The sequence below is a fragment of the Scomber japonicus genome, chromosome 11, assembly GCF_027409825.1.
Source record: "Scomber japonicus isolate fScoJap1 chromosome 11, fScoJap1.pri, whole genome shotgun sequence".
Classification (NCBI taxonomy): Eukaryota; Metazoa; Chordata; class Actinopteri; order Scombriformes; family Scombridae; genus Scomber; species Scomber japonicus.
In genome coordinates, this window is record NC_070588.1 from 11,217,972 (window position 1) to 11,243,296 (window position 25,325).

General features: G+C 38.8%; 1 protein-coding gene across 2 annotated transcripts in view; it reads right to left on the reverse strand.

The window, feature by feature from the left end:
- stxbp5l (syntaxin binding protein 5L) overlaps positions 1-25,325 on the reverse strand; it is a 149,345-nt gene that overhangs the window by 108,859 nt on the left and 15,161 nt on the right. For both annotated transcript variants that reach the window (XM_053328479.1, XM_053328480.1), the window contains exon 2: positions 19,456-19,553. In XM_053328479.1, coding sequence (XP_053184454.1) covers positions 19,456-19,553 — 98 coding nt within the window. The remainder of the gene's footprint in view (positions 1-19,455; positions 19,554-25,325) is intronic.

The following is a 25,325-nucleotide window of genomic DNA, read 5'->3' on the forward strand; positions in this document are numbered from 1 at the left end:
GCTGATTTGGCTCAATGGTCCATTTTTTGTTTTTTCTTGTTTTCCTTTCTATAGATGCATAGACCATTGTGCAATGAAACCAGTTAGTTGGGGTGATCTTATATTTTAGCAGTAATGAATACATGAAACAATGATCAACTACATCTGGGCTTTCTCCTTTTGTAAACAACTGTCTTCTCACACAATAACCATAACAATAAGCTGTGCGCTTTCACAGTCTTCAGTTCTTTTGTGGTGGACAATGAGCCTCATTCGGCAACATTCCCTTAAATTTGTCTTATTTTTCTGTAAAGAGAAAAAGTAGTCAACTCCAGATGCACCAAACGTTCTTAACCATCCAAATCTTCTCTCACCCAGGTGTACCGAATGATGAATCCCACTTAATTACAAAATGGAGGCACATGTTAAATTGTTTGTCATTAGCATAGGTAACGCCCTGTAAACATTATGTGAGGACAGGTGTTGTGCCATGTGCAAAAAAATTGGAGAGATGCTACCCAAAAAAAGGCTGTAAGAAAAGTAAGAACTTAAGCAGAGGGGAACACTACGTACTCTTAAATAAACTTAAACGAAGTAAAGGTGATTTTGCAGTGTCAGTACTGGTGTTATTGGGAAATCAAAATCCCAGCAAAACATTTGTGACACTGTAAATGCCATGTCAGCAGAGGGATGCATAGTACCTAGAATTACACGACAATGGTTTGACATGAAAAACACACTGCCCAAGCCAAACGCTCCACGATGACAACTGGGGGAGGACAGGAGGAGAAATAATTGGAGAGGTGGCACTGGCAGGTGTCCAGTCAGACGCTCCACTTCACAGAGATGCCGCTCCAGGTGCATCCGTTTTTGAAGCCCCCAATACAAGACAGCAATCCACTGCCAGGCATCTTTAATATATTAAGCACTCTTAGCTGCATTAAGAAAGGTGCTAAGGTATGTAAATAACATGTACCATCACCATTACATATGCGATATGGCATTATCAACATACAGTATAGCATGATGTATTTCCTTTTCTGGGAAATGAACTGTAAAACTACAATACTTATAGCTTGAATAACCAGGCAGGTATGTCAACAGCAAAATCTCTACTGGCAGACAAATTGAGTGTGTGTATGTATATGTGTGTTTGTCATTATCATGTCATCAATGTCCTGTCTCATATACATCATAACACATTGCCAAATAGCATTTACTGCTATTTGGCCTCCCATTTGACATGATTTATGGCTCATACAGGTCTGCATACTGATGACTCACTCTCACTCCAGGTTGAGAGCAAAAGATGGCAGGCTGAAAGAGGAATCACTGTCCTGTAGGTACTGAAAAAACTGCATTTAATAACTTTATATTGAATTGGATGTATTGAAGATCAAAGTCAGTGGCAGCATTATAACTATTAGACGCCCGGCCACCATCAAAACTGTAATATTATTCAGACAATACCAGTGCTAATTACATCCAATACTGCTTCCCTGCAAATTGCCTTATATTACAAATCAGTATATGCCATAATAATTTCATTTTTTAAATTTGGTCAGCCAGAAAAACATGTTCATCTATAGTTTTAAACATTTATTTCAAAGTGTTCTACACATCAACTAGATGGTAGTACTAAAAATGCTGTATAAAGTTCTGTCCATTAACACTTGAACCCTTATTTTTCTACTAGCATAAGATGAATTATTCATCTTAGCAAACCTCCAGTTTACAGTGATGACCCAGAAACTAAAACCATTTGCTTAAAGTTAATGATGATTTTAGGCCAACACTTGCATGAGAACTAGGAATGGGTATCAAGGACCAGTACTAAATTGGCACTGGTTCCTGATTGGTCAGTATCGAAATATTGTGTATTATAGTGCTGCTATCGGTAGCTGGCATAGGCAGTGGCAATGCAACTAAATTGCCACCCACCATAAAACATAAAAAAGAGCTGCAGAGCCAGCCGCAGGCCGAGGAGACAGCCCTGCTCTGACCACGGTGAATCTGAGATTGAGGCAGGAGCAATAGAGCTGCCCAGAAGAAGAGAGACCTTGCCCAAGCTTGTCAGGCTCTGAGACAACGTGTCTCTTCTCCCCTCTCCTAGAAGTGGTGAGTTTACAGCTCACAGTAACTTAATATGATACTGTCTCTGGCTTTAGTTTGACTCTGACTTTTTTTGTTTCAAGTGTTGACATCAGATATCACCTGCTGACAACATAGTATAGGTAGGACTGCAACTAACAACTATTTTGATAGTCGATTAGTCATCGATTATTGAAACAATTAATCGACTAATCGGATCAGTGGTTCTCGCTTCTAAGGCACCCGGATGAATTCTCCTTCAGCACCCTCCATATATATAGATCAATAGATAAAAATAACAAATACCAAAATGATATACAATCATGAATACAAAAAAATTAAGTACAAGGACTAGAAACAATTCTTGTATATACATAAGTAAGTTATTTTAATTATTAAAAATTATAACATATTGCAAATAAAAATAAACTGTCCTTTTGCAGCCCTCATTATCTCATAATCCATTGCACAGGTCCATAAAGTCAGGAAACATCCTTTGACTACATTATTTACACTAATATCATTTCATTGTAATTATATCACTGCAGGATCTAAGTAATGAAAGGCAGGCAAAACTATATGTTAATCACAGCATGTTGCTGAATAAGTAAGAACGTATTCATATATTGTGGATTTTTTGGCCAAGGCACTTTTTAAGCTCAATAAAGCAAATTTGTAGAGCTATGTGCTATAGCCAAAAAGTAGTATATTAGTATTTTAAGTTTTGATTAAATGGCTTTAAAAATATTCTTTGAAGTTCAACTATAATTCAGACAGACCAGCCTTTGAAAAATCCATTGTTCAAGCATGTAGCAATAAATTATTCCTTAACATTATCTCTCTGTCACTACCTCACACACACAAACAGCAGAAAGGCACAATGACAACAGCCCCGGCTCCAGAACCATATTGTAAATAGAAATGTAGCTGCCCCCCTGTGATCATCACATGCCCCCCATGTGATGATCACAGGGGGGCAGCTACATTTCCCACAGATCCGCACATACATACATACACACACACATACATACATAATAGACAAATGGCAATGGTCTATTATTACCGGGACAAGAAGAAAATGCACTTCATATGCACATGAAAACCAGTTGTACAATCACAATATCACACCTCCTTTAGCTAAATAGCTTAGACAACTCACCACTTCGTAGAGTTGCAGTCGGCGCCTCCCAGAGTTGAATCTCTTCATTACTGCCCCCTTCCACTCAGCAGCAAATCTTTTAGTTAAGTCTCTTTCAAAGGCCAGCTGCACTAAATGTGCTTTTCGTTGGTGCAGCATGCTGAGTCTATAGTCTGTGAGAACACGTTTTTGAGAGGGAAACTTATTCAAAATGACCTGAGCGGGCTTGTCCTCACCTATCATCTGGAGGGCCACCATGACCTTGTGTTTTGGAAAGTCCTGCAGCTTGGGCCTGGTGACGGAAAAGGACACCTGTCATTATCACTGTATTTGGCGCTATAAACCGCTTGTGCCTGTGTGTTGCTCCTAGCTAGTAGCCTCACTATAGCTGCTTGCTCCTTCTCCGCGGGGAAAAGGTGCTCCTGCGCCACTGTCACTTGTTCCTCAGTTTTCTCTGCCCTACTGGAGGCAGTTTTAGGTCACGGTGGTCGGAAGAATATCCTTATATTCATAGTGAGTTCCGTTTTTAATTACACGTCTCCTCTCGCTCATAGACGGTAGAAAAATGTGAACGTAAACACACTAATAACGTCAGCGCGTCACTTGCGGCAGCACACCCGTCACGTGACACAAGCCCAGATGTATTATATTAAATTAAAACATTTTTTGTATTTTAAATTTTATTGATGAACTAAATATGAATCAATATAATTTGACACACAAAACAAGTTATGACTAGTCTAAATTATTTTCAGGAGGAAAAGAACTCCTTACCCCTCTGACAGCCAATGGGAGGGCAAGGAGGCAGGGGCGGGAGTATAGGCGGGAGGGCAAGGAGGCAGGGTTGGGCAGACGAGGAGGGAGGGGGGGGGGGGGTTGCCCCCCTAATCAACTCCCTAATGCTAGGGCTGATTGACAATTGCATCACGTAATAGATTATTCACTTTGTTGGAAAACAAGACCATCAGTCTACATGGCCTTGCTAGCACTTTGAGACTGTAGACATACAGTCTATGAGACAGACGCAGAATTGCTTTGGGATAAATGCTGAAGTCAATATAACAATTCAAGTTAGCAAGTTGTTTTCCAATTAGCAATAAACGATATACAGCTACGGCTGATGGGAATGCAAGAAAAAAAAAGTATTGGACAGCTCAAAAATTTGACTTGATGGCGATGCGATGACAGACATGAATGTCTGTACCATATTTCATAGCAATCCATTCAATGGCTATTTCACCAAAAAGTCAGCCTTTTGTTGGCACTGAGATCAAGCAGGCGTCACCCTCTGGTGACCATAAAAGTCTGTATGAAATTTTATAGCAATGCGAGTATGAACTGCCATAAAATTTAAAAATATTTTAATGTGGAACAAAGTGTTCAATCGACTGCTGGTGGTCTTAAAGCACACACACGAGAGTAGCATTTTGTGATTGAATGACTAAATAATTACCTTTGTGAGACGATTGTGAAGTTTAGTGTTAACTTTCAACATCGTCACTCAGCTAACGCTAACATTAGCGGAGCGGCTAACAGAGCAGCTGACCAACACGCACTGCAGCATGAAACAACATAAACTCTGGGGTGAAAAAAATAATTCAGTGTTCAGTCTGTCTCACCTCAACAACCCTGTAACTGTTCAGCGTGTTGGACAGTGATGTCTGTGGAGCTAACAGTGCAGCAGAGAGGCTGCTCTGCACTGCTGGAGACATGATAACAAACAGCACAGTTCAGTTTGTCACTCTCATACAGGCTGATCGCCCCTATCACATCTATACGACTGACTTATGGTGGTCAACTTGAAGACATTTATGTTTAACATGTATGTTGAATGTTGACATTCAGATTTCTAAAGTAATTTCTAAATAAAAAAGGGAATTCATATTTATCTGACTTCAATTGATGAAAAATGAGCCATGCAGTAATGTAGAAAAATCAGGATGTGATACGTTGAGATGCATCGAGACCGTAGAATCGAATGGAATGGCATCGTTAACAGCTTAATCAAATCATGAGGACAGTGACGATTCACAACACTAATTATGAGAGACATGAAGTCCACTTGTCGCTGGGTACAGTATGTGAAATATGTGAAACTAAAGTGCTTATTGTAATGCTGACTCCAGTCATACTTGACCTAAAGGTTATGGAGAAATATTATTCAACAATTAATTTTTTAGATAGGTGGTAGGTGAATTAAATAGAAGACACTGCACAACAGCTGGAGATCTGTGGACAAGTAGCTGAGATTATTCAAACATCTATATTTGCATCAATAACAGCAACGAGTAATCTCCTAAAAACATTCTAGTTGATCTAGAAAGAGTTTAAAAGCTATACCCCCATTATCATTCTTACCTCTTGACTTTTCAATTCCACTGCAATGCAAGACAGACAGGGATCTAACAGTTTCATCCTCCATTGTGTGTAGCAGTGCACACAGTTACCCACGTGACTTCACAGGGCACTGAGATAAGGATGCAGGTCTTTGTCTCTTATCTGTCACACCAACACCAACATCCTCTCATTTTTCAGTCATTCAACTCCTTATGCTTTCCTGTGCCTGTGATGAAGTGAGCGAAGCATTACATAATGTGTTTACACGTGGTGACACAGTGGCAAAACCATGCTCAGTAGGCATACACACCACCTCATCATCACGTGGAGTAAACATAAGGTCTCAACATGCCAAATCATATAATTCAAAGGGACATGTAATCTGATCTAATTAAAGTCTTAAAGATTACATAAACCATTGCATTGACAGCGCAGCTAATTGCATTCGCAGAATTTCTTTGCGGTTTGTGATGATAACGGCATGACCGCCTTCCCGTCAGACCCTGGTTTCATTTGTATACTCCCCACTAAAATAGAAGTGTGTGAACTGTGATAGTGTGTGAGAAACAAAACGACAAAGCCAAATCCATGAACATAAAATCACACTAATGGCAATGATTAAAAGGCATAGTTGCAAAATAACATAACACAAATAAAAGCAACACTGAAATTGGTCTACACTTTGTAACTGAAATTAAGGCTGTTTTGCATCCTTAGGGATTACTGGGCATTGAATAACAAAGGTTCATCAAACAGTTAACAGTAATCTAGTAACATGTGTTGTTTCTTATGATTTAGTGCTCAATTTTTGGTAATGAAGGTGCGGGACACGAAGCACAGTCAAGCACCCTGTTCACACTGTGCTGAGGTCATGCAGGTGCCCTGTAGGTGTTTTTGAAGGCAGATGCACGTGGCTCACCAGTGGCTCACTTGGATATGAGAATACATTACCATACATTATATGTGGAATGTTACTGACAGTGACAATCATGGCCAATCACATTCAATGCTGTCAGCTCCTTCAAGCACTGTTGTCCTCAGTAATCCAGTGCTTTTGAATAGATTTTTGCTTTTGGACGATGCTAGGAGAAAATTGGTTGGGATAGGCAGTCAAAAGGGAGTTGGTGAAATTAGAATTTTCCATTGCTCTACAATTATTAATGGTAATGTAGAATTGTTTACAATTTTAAAAAATGTGCTTGACACATTCAGCTATAGTTCAGCTGGTATATCATAACTGTGGCTTGACAATGTGCCTTATTCCAACTGAATATTGCAGATGGATCGCAAACCTGCTGTCAACCAGCTAAAAGAGGAATGTCTTGCAGAACGGCAGCTATTTTAAACAAAATGTAACTTTGCCTGTACAGAGCTGTGCTTTCTGTTGCACCTTGTACAGTGCTTTGCACTCCATGTCAGTATGAAAATAGTGCCTTACATCTTTGACTTTTAGCTTCTGTGATACCAAAACTTGCCTCTCTCTCTGTCTCTCTCTCTCTCTCTGCATCGAGCACTTTCTATTCAATCACCCACCTGTTATGGTAGCATATCAAATGCTGAAATATACTGTATGTACAGACACATACACATACACAAGTGTATGCAGGCATAGGGATAAACACAGGCCTCCTTTTACATTTATTTCCATTTCAAGCTCTTCTCAACTGGAGTAGTACAGTACAGTAGATACGATGTTACTGTTGGAGGACTGGTGTGATATTTTTTCCACAAAACATCAGCATGGTTCAAAACAGACCTGCACTGTTTTGTTGTTTGTTTGTGTGCATGTGAGTATGCACAACCTTATGAGCTAGAGAGCCAAAAGGTAACACATATCAGCATCAATGACTTTACCCAGAAACAAAGTCTATTTTATTAACAATTATACATTTACAATTTTTTAACAAATCCTCTTCTGTATAGGTCAAAGTTGCTTGTGAGTGTCTTGCAAAACTACCCATTTTTCAAAATTGACTCATAAGAACATTAACTGCCATCTCTATTGTTAGGGTTTAAAGGTTAGGTGGTAATGGTTAAAATAAATTGTTACTACAAGATAAATTATCTTTCAGTGCAGGTCAGTGATTCTCCAAAAGTTGCTTCTGTACCTGTCTGTTACTTTCTCATTCCCAATCCTTCTTCTGACTTTTCACTGTCAGTAATCACACATTACAGTAATCATAGAAGCTCTCACTGACCTTTGTCTGTAAAGGTTAGCGAGCAATCTTTACACACCAGATAAAGGCAAAGGTCAGCCTGCCTGCTCTAGCCTAGGTGACGGCCTTTTTCTTGGAAAATACAATTCTGCAAAACTGTAGAAAATTCTTCAACTAATTGTTGACTTTGTTGACTGTTGTTCAGTGCATTCTTGTCCATAAATGATCTAAAAAGCTCTTGATATATAATTCTAAAGGGACTAACAGAAAAATGTAACTCTAATGTTTCACAACCGACTGATTTACAGGTAACAAATTGTTGTAGTTCACTGAAAAACTCTTCTGCTATATTGTCCACATTTTGCATCGGATTTGGCAGTAGGTGGACTGACCATATGCCAGTGGCATTTCCTAGACTGTTCTCAGTGCTGCTATTAATAGTCAGCTGACCTTTCATTCCTCAACTACCTTGCCATCTCTATCAGAGAATGACAACAAGGGGGTTCAGGAGGAAACAGAGGACTATAAGGATGATGATGATGAGCAAAAGGTCTTCATGTGATGAAAAAACCTTCAATGTATTATTGTGACAAAAAGGGCTAGAAAATGTGGGTTAAACCTTTGTGGTCCCAGGGTAAACACTGGAACAGCTGACTTTACAGCCAGGCTGACAAGTGGCATTCAAGTCATATCTGACCCATTTTCAGTTTATCACTGCCCACAAAAGTTATCACGCAACATTATGAGCTCCTTAAATATGACATAAGACAAGCAGACAGGGACGAAAAGAAACCATTCAACTCTTGCTATAAATTTCCCCAAAATTAAAGTACAACTTATATTATGTATGTGGATTTTATTTATTTATATTTATTTAATAGATAAAGCAAGATATAGGTGTTTTTTTAATATATTTGGATACATTTAATACATTTTTAGCTGTCAAATCAAATTTATTAACAATTCTTCTTGTTTCTTAGATTACAGATGACAGTTTGAAGAGTATGCATGTATGGGATTATTAACACCCAAAACAAAAAATATCTCCAATTTGTAGGCGCACCTTAAAAAGGTGCAGTGTGTAGAATTTAGTAGCATCTAGTTGATTTGGCAGAAATGGAATATAATATTCATGAGTAGGTTTTAATTTTTAATTCTAAAAAAGGAGGGTCCATCTTCAGCAGGCATCAAAACCTTGCGGGAGACTATAGACACACAGAGTGTCATACTCTGAAAATCACACCCAGAGGGTAAGCAAACGGTGCCGCAATATGCAACCAGGGGCTACAACACTAACAAAATGCCTGTAGCTAGTGCAAAATATTAGATGTCAGAATGTCAAAGGATTATTTAAGCATCCTATGTCTACTGGAGAGGAAGAAGGCACTTCATAGGATATGCTGAGACTCGTTACATTGTGTATACTTGGATGCAGTGGAGTGAACGCAAGGGCTGGCATCATTTCTATACCAGAGATTGCACAACTGTATAGCAAATTCTACGATATAACAACCTGACCTGAGACTTTTAATAGCTTACTGTATATAGCCAGGAAATTACACAAGTATCTTTATACAGTCAGCGTTTCAGCTGTATGCAGCTTAACTAGTCTGTAATTTAAATGTCTATTACAAACACTCCATACCTTTCACTTAAACTGTTTCAACGTTCAACCTACATGTTCTCTTTGACTGGCACTGCGTATGTGTCATTTTAACAGAGGTTTTTGAACTACCGCCTGTCCATGCAGCTCAGGTCACTTTCTTCCACCGTACAGGACACAGTCCTGTAACATTATCCACGTTTTCTTCTTAAAGGCTCAGTTTCTCAGCTCAGCAGCTTATAAAAGCTTAGTTCTGGGTTCTTAAACTGTTGGTAGTGCATCCCACCAAACAGAAGCTTTTAGGCATTTTTCTGTTGTTTGCTCGCAGACAGAAGAAGAAGAAGAAGACAGCCTGACAAGGCGATTCTCCAAGGCAGAGGACACAAAGGGTTTATTGTCAGCAACTGTCCTTGATCCCATTTACAAGGGAAAGGTCTTCACTTCAGCAGAGATGGAAGAGAAACCAAAAGATTGGCTGAAAGAAGAAGCTGCACATGACACAGTAAAACAGTGGAGGAGACTGGTGAAGCTGGGGATCCAGCACAGCTTACCACAACAGTTTAGCTGTCTAGCTTTGAAACTGACCCAGAGTGTTGCCTGAGAGAGTCAGTCATTGACAGGAGTACCACGCCTTTAGAATGGTGCAAGAGAAATGAGGAGAGACTTCAAAGACTGCACTGGCAAGAGCATATCACTGTCTGCCACCCTCCACTGTCCCAAGTGAGAGAGTGATAAGGAAAGGTCTGTTCTGTTTCCTCCATCATAAGATCAGGACTGTGAATTGGAATTACTGACTTTAAAAGGGAAAGAAAATGTTCAAAAATAAAAATTGGTCCAATCCACTGAGATTTTTTTACATAATATTTTTTACAGTTAGTTTGATGTTCAGTTCAAGATTTATATATACATTTATTTTTGGGCGTTTTGCCTTTATTTGTTAGTGCAGTAGTGGCAGAGAGGCCGACAGGAAACAGGATACGATGTTACTGTTGGAGGACTGGTGTGATATTTTTTCCACAAAACATCAGCATGGTTCAAAACAGACCTGCACTCTTTTGTTGTTTGTTTGTGTGCATGTGATGTGAGTATGTACAACCTTATGAGCTAGAGAGCCAAAAGGTAACACATATCAGCATCAATGACTTTACCCAGAAACAAAGTCTATTTTATTAATGATTATACATTTACAATGTTTTAACAACTCCTCGTCTGTATAGGTCAAAGTTTCTTGTGAGTGTCTTGCTAAACTACCCATGTTTCAAAAGTGACTCATAAGAACATTAACTGCCATCTCTATTGTTAGGGTTTAAAAGTTAGGTGGTAATGGTTAAAATAAATTATTACTACAAGATAAATTATTAGAGAGAGGGGAATGACCTGTAGCAAAGGTCCCTGGACGGATTTGAACCAGGAACGCTGCCTTTATGTGGCACTCGACTACCCAAGTGCTCCAAGATATATATATTTAAAGTGTTTTGGTATTCATTACTCTGAGTTTGATGTTCAGCTATCCAAATTAATTTATCTAGGTATCGGTTGACCCCTAACATAATAGTTGATAAAATTATTCATGGAGAATAAAAACCATAGCTTGCAAAGATGAGAGCAATAAATTCTCAATATACACTCAGTTGGTCAAAGAGCAAAGTCAGTCACTCAAATTTTAATATTAAACATCCACCCGTTGGATGAAAATGCCATGTGCGACAATAGATTGGTAGTCTGTTGGGCAATGAAATGTAATTTTAAATGTTGGCACACCACAATTTTATTCAATTCTACATAAGTCGGTTCAGAGAGAAAGAAACTACCACTTTTAATATTATTACATTTAGCATTTCTCTCCACTAAGTGTTTCTGCTTTAAAGAGTATCTTCTCTTCCATCTGTACAAAACACAACAGGGTTTCTCCATCAGCTGCTATTTAACACTTCAGTGCCTATGAAAGATGAAAGTCATGCAATCAAGCTCTGATTCTATTGAATCCATTTTCACACATTTAATTGCACACCTGGAAAGTGCATCCTACAGCTCCATCAAAACATCTAACATGTGACCACATAGTGAGAAATGAATTCATATATATAAACATATACATGTGTGTACATACAGATACTTTTTCAAGCAATTGGACACTAAGTGATAACAGGCTGTCATAATGACAGAGGCCAAACTCCAAGCATCATGGGGGAATTATGGTTTCCCTTCTGAATGATACAGTAGATGGTTTCATTATGCAGCAGGAAGGAAAGAAGTGGTCTTACAACCAAACCAGATAGACCAGTGTTAATGGAACCCAGAGGAAGGATGATGACTAATTAAAGAGGATGAGGAACAAAAAGGCCACTAAAACACTAGGGTTGCCAGCTTATGGATCCGGCCCATTAGCAAATAAGCGTGGCTAAAAATATATATATCAGATTAAATGATGAACAGTATAAATGACTCCTCTAATCCCATAATCCCAAACAATATAGCTATATATAATATAATAATATAGCTAGTATATCATTAATGAAAAACATACTTTGCTATACTTAATGCTGATTCAAAATCAACTGCTGTCTTCTTAGTGCTTTTCCTTTATTTAAGGTGTAAATTGCAATATTGAGCCATTATTTTGATTGTCATGTACCCTACAGAGATACATTGAGAATTGAGTGCAGTGAGCATTATGAATAGCTCAATATTGCTGCTTCATCGCTTTTCTGTCCTTCTACCAGAGCAGCACTTTTGCTTGCTCACCTTTGGCGGCAGTAAAAACTGCCATTGCTCTGGTTTAGAAATAGAGGACAGCAAATCCTATTACGATTCAGGCTTGCATGCAAATACTCATAATGTATGCTAGCCTGCTCACACTGTCAGCAAAGCCAATGACACAGAGTGACAACGATGAATGCTTTTGATGACTATATAATGGTAATGTTTGTCTAACGGGCCCTGTGAAGCTGTCCAGTTACACATACTGTAAGACTGTGTGATTAATAATGGACTGTAACTGTAGCTGTGTTTTTACACACTGACCTCTTCCCATTGCCTGCTCATGCTCCATTGGCCAAATTAGGTATCCTAATTGCTTACTGCTTGTCATTGAACAACATGTGGCTGCTGATTAGATAATTTGTGCCCAAAAGTAACCCTGCAGATGCCTTCGTACCCAGCAACAAGCAGAGGACTGTTGTCTACATTGGCTAACTTATCACAATTACTCGGCTCTGTCAACACCTTTCTGGCAGGGCAAACGTATTGGTAATACCATGGAGGAGGACATGCAATATCAGCTTTAGTTGAGTCTATTGATTTACTCAGTGTTTATATCACACCCAGAGACTTTAAGAGTCAGGATCACAGATACAGTATCTAATACAGCGAGTGCATAGTATTATTTACACTCAATTGGCAGTTTATTAGGTGCACCTAGCAAAAACTAATACAGTCATTCAAATTTCATGGTAATTTTGCCATCTTACCTAATAAGCTGGTATTTGAGTTTGTACTGAGACAGACACATTGAGCCTCATGCAAAAACATTTTTATATTTTTATGCTACTCTGACAAATGCCACCTAATCATGAGTATGTATTCCCTGACAAGATGTGATCACTTGCATGTCCCTAAATTGCAATATTGGGCTCACTGTTGCACTCCATTTACGGGCAAGTTTAATTGCCAAAAAAAGATAGAAATCCTGCTGTTGGAAATCAGCAAAAGGAAATACTGCATATCATTAAAGGACCTGAGACAACTACAAAATATAAATGCAATGTTGTTTCACCAAAGCATATCTGAAGTGGTCAAAAGGATACAACAGTCATGAAAGTGGATGAGGGAATATTGTACAGAAGTTGATGTTACACTGTTGGCTGTTAAAGTGGATCCATTATGTTCCCATGGACTTGCATAAATACCCTGAAGCAGCTGTCCGAATTAAATAATTTTCCAAACAGCTACAGAACAATAACTCATAAACTGCAACACCAAATTATGCCAAGAAAATCATAAACCCTAACAAATAAAAAAAAAGTTTTTCACTAATCAGGCAGTCCATGATGATCATGATAATTATATGAGGGACATAATATTCAAAATATAACAGAATATTCTAGAAGAGCCCTTAAAGTCCCTTGGTGTTGAGATATATGATGATTTTCAGTTTATTGAGGAAGCTGATTTGCTGTCAGCATTGAGGCCAATTCAAGCCTGAAAAGCCCTTGCTGCTTGGAAGCTGAGATGCAAGTCAAGTATCACAGTAAAGGATGCAACCAGTGCCTAAATTAGCCTTCATAAAAGATCAATCGGAAGTAGAGAAACATTCACATTGTGTTATTGACTGAACTCTTTGTGCGTCTGTTTTTGCAGGCCAGACTCCTGAAACCAGCGGCTCATCTGTCGGTGCCTCCCTGAGGACCTCCCGCATCCTTCAAGCCTCTTTCAGCCAGAAGTTCACCCTCAGTCTCTTCCAACAGATACCAAACCCCTGATATAGACCAGGTGGATACCTTTATGATACAACGGGATAAATTCCCAGAGAAAGGAGATGGTCCTGATTGTGGTTTTGTGAGAAATGATAGATGTGATAGTTCTTGCATTAATAAAAATAACTCAGCTAAAGGGCCCAAAAAGATAGTGACACCTTATCGCACTGATGAGTCTGACACAGACAAAGTCCCACCAGAACAGACAGCAGCAGGACACTTAAGGTTCATTAATTTGGATTTAAAATTCTATACCCTTGCAAAGACTGCTGAGAGCCAGCAGGAGAAGAAAACACTGGATATGCTATCTCAGCAAACTGATGCAAATCCAGAGGAGGTCAAACTTTTAATGAAGTTGAATTTCTACAAACAGGGTAAATCAGTCAACCAGGGCAAGAATATACACCTCCTGGAAGAGTGCCTGTTTTGGTTTGATGAACTTGGCAAAGCATTCCACTTCATTGAATTCACCAGAACTGGGCTTAAAGACACAATAGGATTTCTTCAATTGAATTAATATTTTTCTGATATCAATATACAATATATCATATGAAAATGGAAATAAAATCATATTCTCTCAAATAAACAACTGTGAATTGTCACCTTCGCCTTGTGAATCCCCAAAAAGTATGTAGAAATGACTTACAGTATTGCTGTTACAATGTTAACTGTCCAGTGTGTCATATACAAGTTGTTGACATCAACAGGAACCCAGTTTCTATCCTTTTCCTCCTGTGTCACAATCCTTTTCTCTCCTCGTGTCACTCCTTATTCTAGTTCTCACTTTCTCTGATCTGATTGTCTGTTATGAGAGATGACTGTCTATCAGACTAAAGCAATTCTATTACCTGAACCCTTTACACAAACTATATTCCCTCTCACTGTGCTGACAGATAAACCAACACAGTAAGTGACAGATACATGCATGCATATACACACATACAAGTACATAATTGTGTGCAGAGACACACAATATTGACACAGGTGGGTGACATGTGGCTGCAGACTTGGGAAGCACACACACACACACACACACACAGGTTTGGCACAGAAATTGAGAGTGAGATACCTGAATGCACACACACACACACACTCACACACACAAACACTTGTCCCGCTCTCTCTCTATGTCCTATTTGCTCTCAATAAACTAAATCTCAGCATATCTTGGTAATCTTGCCCCAGGCAGAGGGAGGAGTGTCCTAGGAGCCCACTGCAGAGAGCCTCATTGCCAACCCACTGCGCCAACCCTGATGACATCATCACTATGCACCATTCACCAGACCAGGACCAGTCCTACTGTGCTTGCCTCTAATGGTTAATACATGACATTTAGACACACTACAGGCATTAAATTTCCTACACGCTTAACTATATAATGTGTTGTGGCAAAATGTGCTTTTAGTATTACTGATCAGTCTGAAAGGTTTAAGCTTGGAAAATCGTAACTGGACACGGGAAGCAATATGACAGACGGATTTGCCATTAAGGAAATGCAAATGGCACTATATTGATCTATACTATACTACACAGAACACTCCTGCAGTTTACCACACAGGGTTATGTGGTTGCTTACCAATTTAAATGAAGAGTGCGTGTAGGAGGGAAAGGCCACAGATGAAAAGAGGGCACAGGATTCAGGTGAGATAATCAGCAATTAATTAAAGGTTTAATTACCACAGGAAGCTTAGGATTAGTCTTGCAGTGTTTTTATTTGGCCAGACTGACACTAAATACATTAACAACATTTTTGGCACACTATTATGCACATTGTTATTATGGACTGAACCCTTACGAGTCAATTGTAGAGTTCCTATAATTGAAATTGAAATAGTTAAATACATAAAAAACTTGATGTATTTTATGTATTTAAAAACTGAAACCCACTGCTGTGTTGTAACTCCCAAGGTGTGATTTTGGATTACTTGCTGATGTACAGCAAATACTAGGTGATATTATTCCTGATATTGTCTAGTTGTGATCATGCTTACATGCCAAGTTGATGTGTAACTGCATTTCAGACATGTTGCTCATTAATTTCATAAAATCCATTCAAATGAACAGCTATAACAGTTCTAAATTAATAAAAGTTGTATTCATGCAGATGTTATTCTTTAACTACTTCATACTTTGACATTTTATCACATCACTCTCTTAACCCCCAACAATATAATGCTGTCACCTTCCTCCTTCTCAAAGTCCTTGTCTTTCTCACTTTGTATTTCTACTCCCATTTTTCACCACCTGCTTCCTTCACACACTCATTTTTCTGCCCATTTTTCACTTTCCCTGAAAGGCACATCAACAATGATTTTAGGTCCTGCTGGATGCAATGTATGTGCACTGGCTCCAAGTTTCCATATTCCTGTTGTGTAAGTTGTATAATGTAACATGATTGGCTTCCAAAATAGTTGTGATGTCACAAATCATGCTTGCAGGTAGACTTGAAACTTGAAACTCAGAAATGTCCCGCCTTCAGCAGATGAATGTGAAAACAGCCCTCTAGTGTTAAAACATGTTTTTGAGTGGAAAGGGACTTTAAACATTTGAAGCACGTAAGGTAAAATCCACTAAGCCTTATTAACCCCACATCCACTCACTTTCAAAGCTTTGTAGTAAAGATGAAATTGACTGGTTAATTCTACCATGATAGAGGTTAAAGGTTATATTCTTGATGTCTGCTTGGAAAACAGATCAAACTTCTAGATTAAGATGAGGTTCAGATGTTTTTCAGAGCAATTGTATCTAGCAGAAAATCTTCATTCAATGTTCAACTTCTTCAAAGAAAAAAACTCAAATGGAGCCAGTATCCAGGTTCTTACACACTAGGGGTCTTAATTGAAAATGGATTGAAATGAGCGTTTGAGTTTGACATTCAAAATCATAAACAGGTTCACGAATTCTCTCAGTATTTTTCTTCTCTCCACTACTGCCTACTTGTGCACATCCAGGATCCTCTTCACCTCCAGGCCCAGTGGGCAGGTCTCATCTCAGTGATCGGGGTGTCCTGGTCATCAAGGTCCTCTTCAACCTTCTCCAACTCCTCCGGGGGTTGTAGCCACGGTGACAGCTTAATACAGACTGTCTGGAGAATGTTAACAGTTTTCTGATGAAGTTTAACGAGTTTTCTGTTTTGGTAACAGTTCTGTTGGACAGGTAAATGTCATCATCTCTGGCAGTGAGGCGTATTCAAGATATGGACGCTTATTATTGATTTGAAAAGAAAACAAGGAAAAGTCGGTGACAAAAATAAAAATACCAATGGTAAATTATGAGACAATAAAAGTCTAAAGATTTCATTTTGATTTCATTTGTATTGCACTGTTCATTCACAGTGGAACATTGTTTAAATCGAAAACAGAATCATGACCTTAAAATTAAAAGTCATTCATATCATGGATTTGAAGAATCATGACACCCCTATTTTGCACACAAACCAATTGAGGACAATACAACTATTGCATCATTTACACACATGTGCACAAGGGAACAAAGGCTTTTCTGACAAAGACACCGGACTCCATGGAAACTCAGATATATTGATCACTCTTCTGCCTACAATGACGCAGAAACACACACACGTGTCCATACACAGGCACACATGAAGAGATGCATGTCTACACACAGACACACAGACACACCCGGACACAAGCAGGCAGTCTGGAAATAGGCACCTCCCACCAAGAGCCCACAGAACCGCACTCCCACACAGTCGATCAATAGTATCATCTAAATGTTTAACTTTGAACCCCCAGAAATCAATACACATTTCTTAACAGGAGCAACATATATTTTACAGACAAATAATGATGTGTTGCTACAGTAGACAGCAGCGACTAGAGGATCAGGTCAGTGACAGGCAGACAACAGGAGAAAAGAAGACAGGGTGCTAGCTTTACTGCAAATTGCTGTTTTTTCACATGCTGTTCCACCCCGGAGAGACTTGGTGAGAAAAATGAAAATCTGGTGAAATGGTGAAATATCCTTAGTAGGTTGTGTGGGCAGCACTGACATAATGTAGAGATGCAGAATAAAGGCAGGATATATACTGTACACTGTACCACTTATAGAAATTGAGCATGAGAAATTCCTGAAATGGCTACTATTATATACAGTGTGAATACAGCTGCAAAGGAAGGAATATAGTAGGCAGAAATGCACTAAAACAGCAGTAGAGAAAATGAAAAACCATGACAGAAGAAGACAGGCAGACCTTCAATGCAATGCAAAGAAAAGGACGAAAATTCAGAGACGCTTTGAAGGACAAAGGAAGGGTGAATTGCATAAATAAAAGAGAAAATAAGGGGGGGGGGGGTTCACTACACAGAAGGTGGTGAATGAAGGGCGAGTTAGAATGAAAAACAGGAGAGTGTGTGTGTGTGTGTGTGTGTGTGTGTGTGTGTGTGTGTGTGTGTGTGTGTGTGTGTGTGTGTGTGTGTGTACACAATTGAGAGAGTGAGAGAGAGAGAGAGAGAGAGAGAGAGAGAGAGATAGAGTCAATGACAGGCCACATGGGAGCAGAGGTGTGTGGAGCATGTCAATACAAATGCTAAGTCACTCAAGGGCTTCAATCCAGATTCAATCTCAGCCTTGCTTCACGGGGTTGGGCGGGTGGGGGTTGAGCATATCATGTAATCAAGTCACATTTGTGTTTTTTCATCAAGTATTCCCTGTGACATAAAACACCAATGTGCACCTTCACCCTGAGCCTCAACAGTCTCCGTCCCTTTCAAATATTCAAACAAAGTCCCATCTCCCCCTGTCACCATATCTTTGACTTCTCTGTTTCTTTCAGTAGAGAAATCACTGTCTGTCCTCTGCTAACCCAGCACGACCAGCAGTGTGACTTCTTCAGCATTAATAATTGTTTGCAGCGTCTGTTCTTAGTAACCTTAGGGGATACTGGGAACTGTGGTTATTTATGAACGCATAATCTCCTACCTGGGTTGTACTGACACGTCCTCTCCCATCCCTGTGACCGGCTGACCCAGGGGATGGGCTCACGGATGGACAGTTGTGAGCCTGCGACATGACAGCTGAGCAACATGAAGTGGCAGGGCTGAAAGATGGGATGGGAATTAGGAGATGAGGAGGATGGGGGATGGAGGAAGGGAGGCCTTTGCCTGAGGACACACTATAGCTATGCCACAGGTTTGTATGAGAGTGGACACAGTATCTCAATGAACAATGTTGTGATTCCTCATGATGCTAATACAGGATTACTTAGAAGGAATATCAATGTGATTTACTGTACCAGCCAATGTGCATCTGTTATTTCTAGTACATATTTTTTTTTTATATAATCACAACTTGAATTGTGTATATCGTTTTGTATTTCATGCTTATTTAAATGTAAATAGCTTGAGATTAAAAGCTTTCCTGACAAACAAAGGCTTATACAAAGCATGGATGTGATGATTCATTTTGTGAGGTGACATATTTTTTTATAGATCACTTTCTTAAGAATACTTAATCTTTCTTCTTATGTTGTCAAAAAAGCACAAGATAATGTGCACACTATTAAGGATTATGTTGTATTACTCTTGTTTTAATAATGGTCTGTGGCAAAGGCCAGGTGCCATGTGCTTACAGTAAATATATACTATATTTTATGTATTGTAGTTCTCTAGTGTGTCTTCAGACTAAGGGAGGAAGCAGATGAGGGGTAAAGGATACATCCGTACTCCGCCTGATCTGGAGCCAATGGCCAGGAGCTTCTGCACAGGGTCAAAGGCCAAAGCAGTGGGCTGGTAAGGGAAACCATGACGAACCGTCTGCAACACAAAAATACAAAACAATGTTTTATTTCAACAACAAAAAACATTTTAGGATCACGATTTTGGTAAATGAATGATTTTATCATATAATGAATTTACCTGACCCTGTGACATTCTACAGTGCGGTGAATCTGGTGGAATTTGACATTTTGAAAAGCTAAATGTTCATTTTGTAAAACTGTGACCTTTAATTCAATTTTTTTAAACTAAATCCCTTGAAATGATTTCTGTTTAATGGTTAAAGATAACTAACAATTCAAAAGCATTAATTTGATTTTATTGTCAATTTTTGAATGTGCAATCTCAGAATAAACCTTTGTAACTAACAGGTGTTTGTGTCCTTGCAGGAAACAAAGCTCAATAACATTTTTCTTGTGACATTTTCACATGTGTGATTGCTATGGTGACAGCCTGATATTTTTGTAATGCTTACTGTTTGAAACTGTAGATTCAGGCTGAGGTAAAACACTTATATTACAGTACAACTGGCACTACAACAACAAAAAATGATCATTATGAACAAGAAGTATACCCATACATGTTGCTATAAATGCACGTTTAAACTGATACCTTTATTTGCATCATATTAACATTTATGAATATGGCACACAGATGAATATAAAGACAACATTTTAATGAGCTGAACACTGATTGAAATTCAAATACAAGACCTTTACAAGGTTAACATTAATACTGATGATAAATTGAGACTTCACTCTGTAATTAACAACTACCTTCTATCGATGTTACATCCCGATTCAATTGAAAGGGAGCCTCGACATTCATGCTGAGGCGAGACAAAATGACACTGTCTATCACACTCCTACTACGAGATGCTCTGCATTCAATGCAGCTGTCTGCTATTAGTCATGTTAAATTTCCCAGCAGCCCCTCACTTACTGTAATCTGCTCAGCGGGGATACAGAGACCTGGACATTACGAGTGTTGAATGGAAATGTTGCAACACTGATGTGACTGTTTTACAGGCAAATTGCAAGATGAAATATTTCAGTTTTAAGCCATAAAACAATGTTAAAGAAAATAATAAAAACATACTTCTTCTGTAAAATTATTTATACAACTCAATAAACTTCTGGCTTTGAACCAACAATGAAAACATAAGTGGTTTGTTTGTTCACAACATTGCTGCCAGACCCTCCGCCCCAACCTCATTTCCAGCACAAACACCTTTTTTGGCTGCAGGAATTGTTGTGATTTCATTAATAATACACAGACATGAGTTTGGAAACATAAAATGAGAGTCTGTGGATGAATGAAATGATCACAAAACACAATCAGAATGAAATCACTCAGCAGTGATCAAACCTGACAGAGAAAAATGAGAAACAACGCAGAGAGACACTGAATCACACAGAGGACGGAGAGCGAGTCTGTGTGTCTGTGTGTCTGTGTGCATGTACGCAAGTTCGTCTGTGTGTGAGTCTGAATGTTTATTTACACAGTTCACATATTTTTGAGTAAAGTATCCAAGTGCATGTTATATTTGTTATATTTAGGGTAAAAAGGTGTGTGTGTGTGTGTGTGTGTGTGTGTGTGTGTGTGTGTGTGTGTGTGTGTGTGCATATGCATATATATCTGTTACTCAACTAATAAATGCACAAATCCACACCAATGGAGAGACAGTAATTAATAATATTGCTAACCTTTATGTAGGAGATAAAAAAAGTGATTATAGCTACTGGCCACACTCAAAGGTGAAGCTGACTGGCTTTGAGGTAGGGGAGAAAACATTTCTCTGTTGTTCAGATGAAAAGCTCTGGAAATAAAGCTCCCTGGCTAATCACTGTGTTAAGTGAGTGTGAATGTTGGATTGTCAGTTTTGGAAAGCTACAGAAATTGTCAGACATAGCCCCCCAACCAAACAAGTTGAAACAAGAATGGCCCTTTAAAACCTTCATACAGGTTATGAATTTGAATCTTCAATTTTATTTCTAGCACTTTAAGCACAATACAGTTGATCCAAAGTGCTTTACATAAACACAATAAAGAGAAATCAGAACGATGATTTACATTGAGTCTGATTTTTTTTAAATTGAGCACAACTATAATGTGAAGCAACAGTCTGTGAGTGCACATTTTAAAATCGTCATTATAAGTTTACAATATTTCATATAGTTCCATGTCTATTCTGTTTATAAGTGCATAATATACTGAGAAGACGGGCATCAGCTTCTCCATAAATACCCAGTCCCTTAGGAGGCCATTTAATAACACTGAGCAAATTTATAGCTGACTATGTATGTAATTCTATCACAATAATGCAGTTAATGCATCTGGAAGGCATTGGGCTGTAACATTAAGATATGCACCATGAACCCCATCACCACCACTTCAACAGGCATCCACATACATTTAATAGAGTTGAGCTATTTTCAAATGCAATAGGTTTGTGATTGTGATTCTCTATCATTTAATGAGTTCCTTGCATGAAACAGGATGTGGGTGTGGGACTTGATGCCAGAAGTGACTACATTTGAGAGTTCAAAGGTAGGTGGGACGTACTTTCCAGAATAGGCACTGACACACGCCTTCACCCTGTCATTAACAATCACTTGCAATCACGATGCCGCTACTCATAGAGGGGACAAAAGAGTAAGGTCATGTGTTTATGTCAAGGAATAAATGTTTTGGCTATAAACCTTTAGCAGCAGAGGAAGCTGCAGGAGATACTGGCAAATTAGATTTTTTTGTTAATCCACCAAAATGCATTAGCAAATAAATTCTGACACTTAAATGTCAAACAAAGACATTCATACACCAAATAACTCACAGTTAATCTCCATGCACAAATATAGTGGAGAAACATGTGCAGAGGAATCTATCTAGACAGACACACATATTCACATTTATCCTCCAGGTCTTGCCAAAAGCATCCTTTAGGTCCTCTGACCCAACTCAAGTGCACTGTTGCTGGGATACAGGAGAGCCACCGTCCCCCACCCCACACACACATATACATACAAGAGGGCCAAGAAGTGGATGAGAGAGGGAGAACACATTTACTCTGGTGAATCTCAGAGCAGCTCATACATATTTTAAGGCCAAAGCCATAAAGCATTTTTTCTCCCTTTTTCAGTGCATGTGTTCATGTATGTGTGTGACCAGGTTCAACCATCTTCTGTCATTTCTATTATCATGGTGGTTTTTCCATTGCCTTAAAAAAATAAGAAGTGCCTGATAAAGACTATTTTATTCAGTCAGCAACATTTAAAAATCAATAGTCTGATGAGGTAGCTGTTTCCAAACTAGGCTCACAAAACTACATTGTGATCAAATCCCAGGTAAAAGCTGAAAAATGAACAAGGGGAAATTAATTCAAAGGAATAACTAAATCTATATTCATGCCCATGAGGCAGCCAAGTCGTACATTTAGAGAGGCACTCAGCCGTGCAGCAACTGTTGACCTGCAGCGAAGGACCTGCGTTATGGCTGCCAGAGGCTGCATTACATCAACTCCACTCTCCATTCACCACCTCCCCTTTTCCTCTTCCTCTGTTATGTTGTTTTCATCCATCCAAATATACAAAACTTTTACACGCACACAAGCTTGATGTTCTTGAGATAACAACACAGACATGCCCACACCCAAAACACTGATACCACCTTATGCCACCCACTGTTCTGTCTCTCCACACAGCGTTCAGCTGCAGAGCTGGTCTAGACCCCTGTTTCTATAAATAGCAAGCAGCACCCATGTCTGCCACTGACAGCAAATTGTGCATTGAGCAGCGATATCTCCGAACACAGATCAACTCTATTTAAATCCTTTTTTATTGTTATGTGATTACAGTAAATGTTTTTAGACACATTTTTGGGTTTATATTCTCATTATCAGTGACTATGTACAAAATGTTCAGGTAGCAGGCTTCACGTTTTTAGCCAGCACACCATCGTTTTGCATGTTAAAAATTACAAATGTATTCTGAAATTAATATATAAACTGAGGCTAATTAACACTGATTCCGTGAGTGACTTGGATAAAATCAGAAGTATTATTTGGCTGCAGTCTAATTAATGTGCTGTCTGCAAGCCCTGTCTTTACTTGACCAAACTGTGCTATTTGAGAATACTCTACAATCAAGAATGGACTGAATGCTTTAGCAGTTCAACAACATTGTTATATCAGTAACCAGTATTAATAAGTACCAGTATGTATTGTATTTTATCTTGTTGTGCAGCACTTTGGAAACCATGTGTTTGTTAAAATCGTGCTATATAAATAAAGTGGATTGGATTGGATTGGATTGGATAACACTTATTTCAATGTACTGGTTGGCAGCAACAATAATTTCTGAACAAAGCCATCATATCTGAACAGAAAGTGGGTACAAACCACCACCACCCCCCCCCCCCCCCCAAAATCAGATTCACAACAGAAAATATGACTGGAAACACAAAAAAATGATCTCCTGGAAATGTATAAAGACAGAACAACACAAGTGCTACTAGTAGTAAATTCAAGTGCCATTACAGATATTGACGTCATAGCTTTGAACCACCACCACAGGAAATATGCTCCTCTGTGACCTAATAACAGTGTAGATTCATACTAGGCAGCTAGTTTTAATGTTGTTTTTAAAAGCCCTGTCAAAGAAAACTTCAACTATGCCAGACACACATTGTTTTAAAAGTGCACAAATAAAACAAAAAGCAAAAGAGAGGACGATTATTTTGGTGTTTCAAATTGGGACAGTAAGGCTTTACAATGATTTCATAATAGAAAGCATAGTACAATCAGTCAAGTAATGACAAGGTAGTATTAAAAAAAATCAACTAAGGTGTATTACACACATAGATGTCGATATCATCACTGATCCTGACTAGTCGTGAACATTTGTGACACTTCAGTGGGATGAACCTGAACTCATATTGATCTGGTCGACAGGTGTGAGTACATCAGTACATCAGTAGCACCTTCTTTTGTATATCAGTGCTGGTGAATCATTACTCTCTTTTTTTATTACCATGGTAGATAAGACTGCTCTCCAGGTAGCTAGATCCAGATGTTACTTAATCCAATATAAAGTTCTGTTGCTAACAGATACCTGCTCCTATTTTTAGGCTGAGCAGGGTCTGTCTAGGTGCAACATACGACTACATTGAAACAGGTGGTCAAAGAGTGAAAACCAGTCCAATTTAATAAGACATTATTTGTTTTAAGTCTTCAATATGGCACACAACACTACATGGCGACATTACTGCGGGACCTTCCTTGTGAGCTGTACAACATTGATAATGTAACAAGCAGAAACTACAGCCTGGCCTAGATGGTGCTTGGACTGTGCATTTATCTACAAAACAACAAAATCACAAGGGAAGCGTTGTACACACAGGGCAAGAATAAAAGTAGGAATGGATGAAGAGGCCACTTGCAAGGTGATGTTTAAAGCAAAAGCACTGACAAGTAGTGAATAATGCATAGAGAGAATGTGAGTGTGGACAGCAGCAGATAGCAGGAGGAAATGGAAATAATGGAGAGAGATGTACTGTATACTGTTGAGGGCCACACGCGAATCTGTGTTATCTTATTATCTATTTTGTGACATCAACATATCCTGAGTTAAACTAAATGTGCCAGACTGTTATTTAGTCATCTAACACAGAGACACAAAACAAAAGGTTGCTTAAATTAATGAGGTCATTAAGCAATAAACAAGCCCACAGCACATCCTATTGCTTATTTGTTGATTTGGTCTGTAATTTTGTAGACTTTGTAGAATTTTGTATTAACAGTATCCATACTGGTAT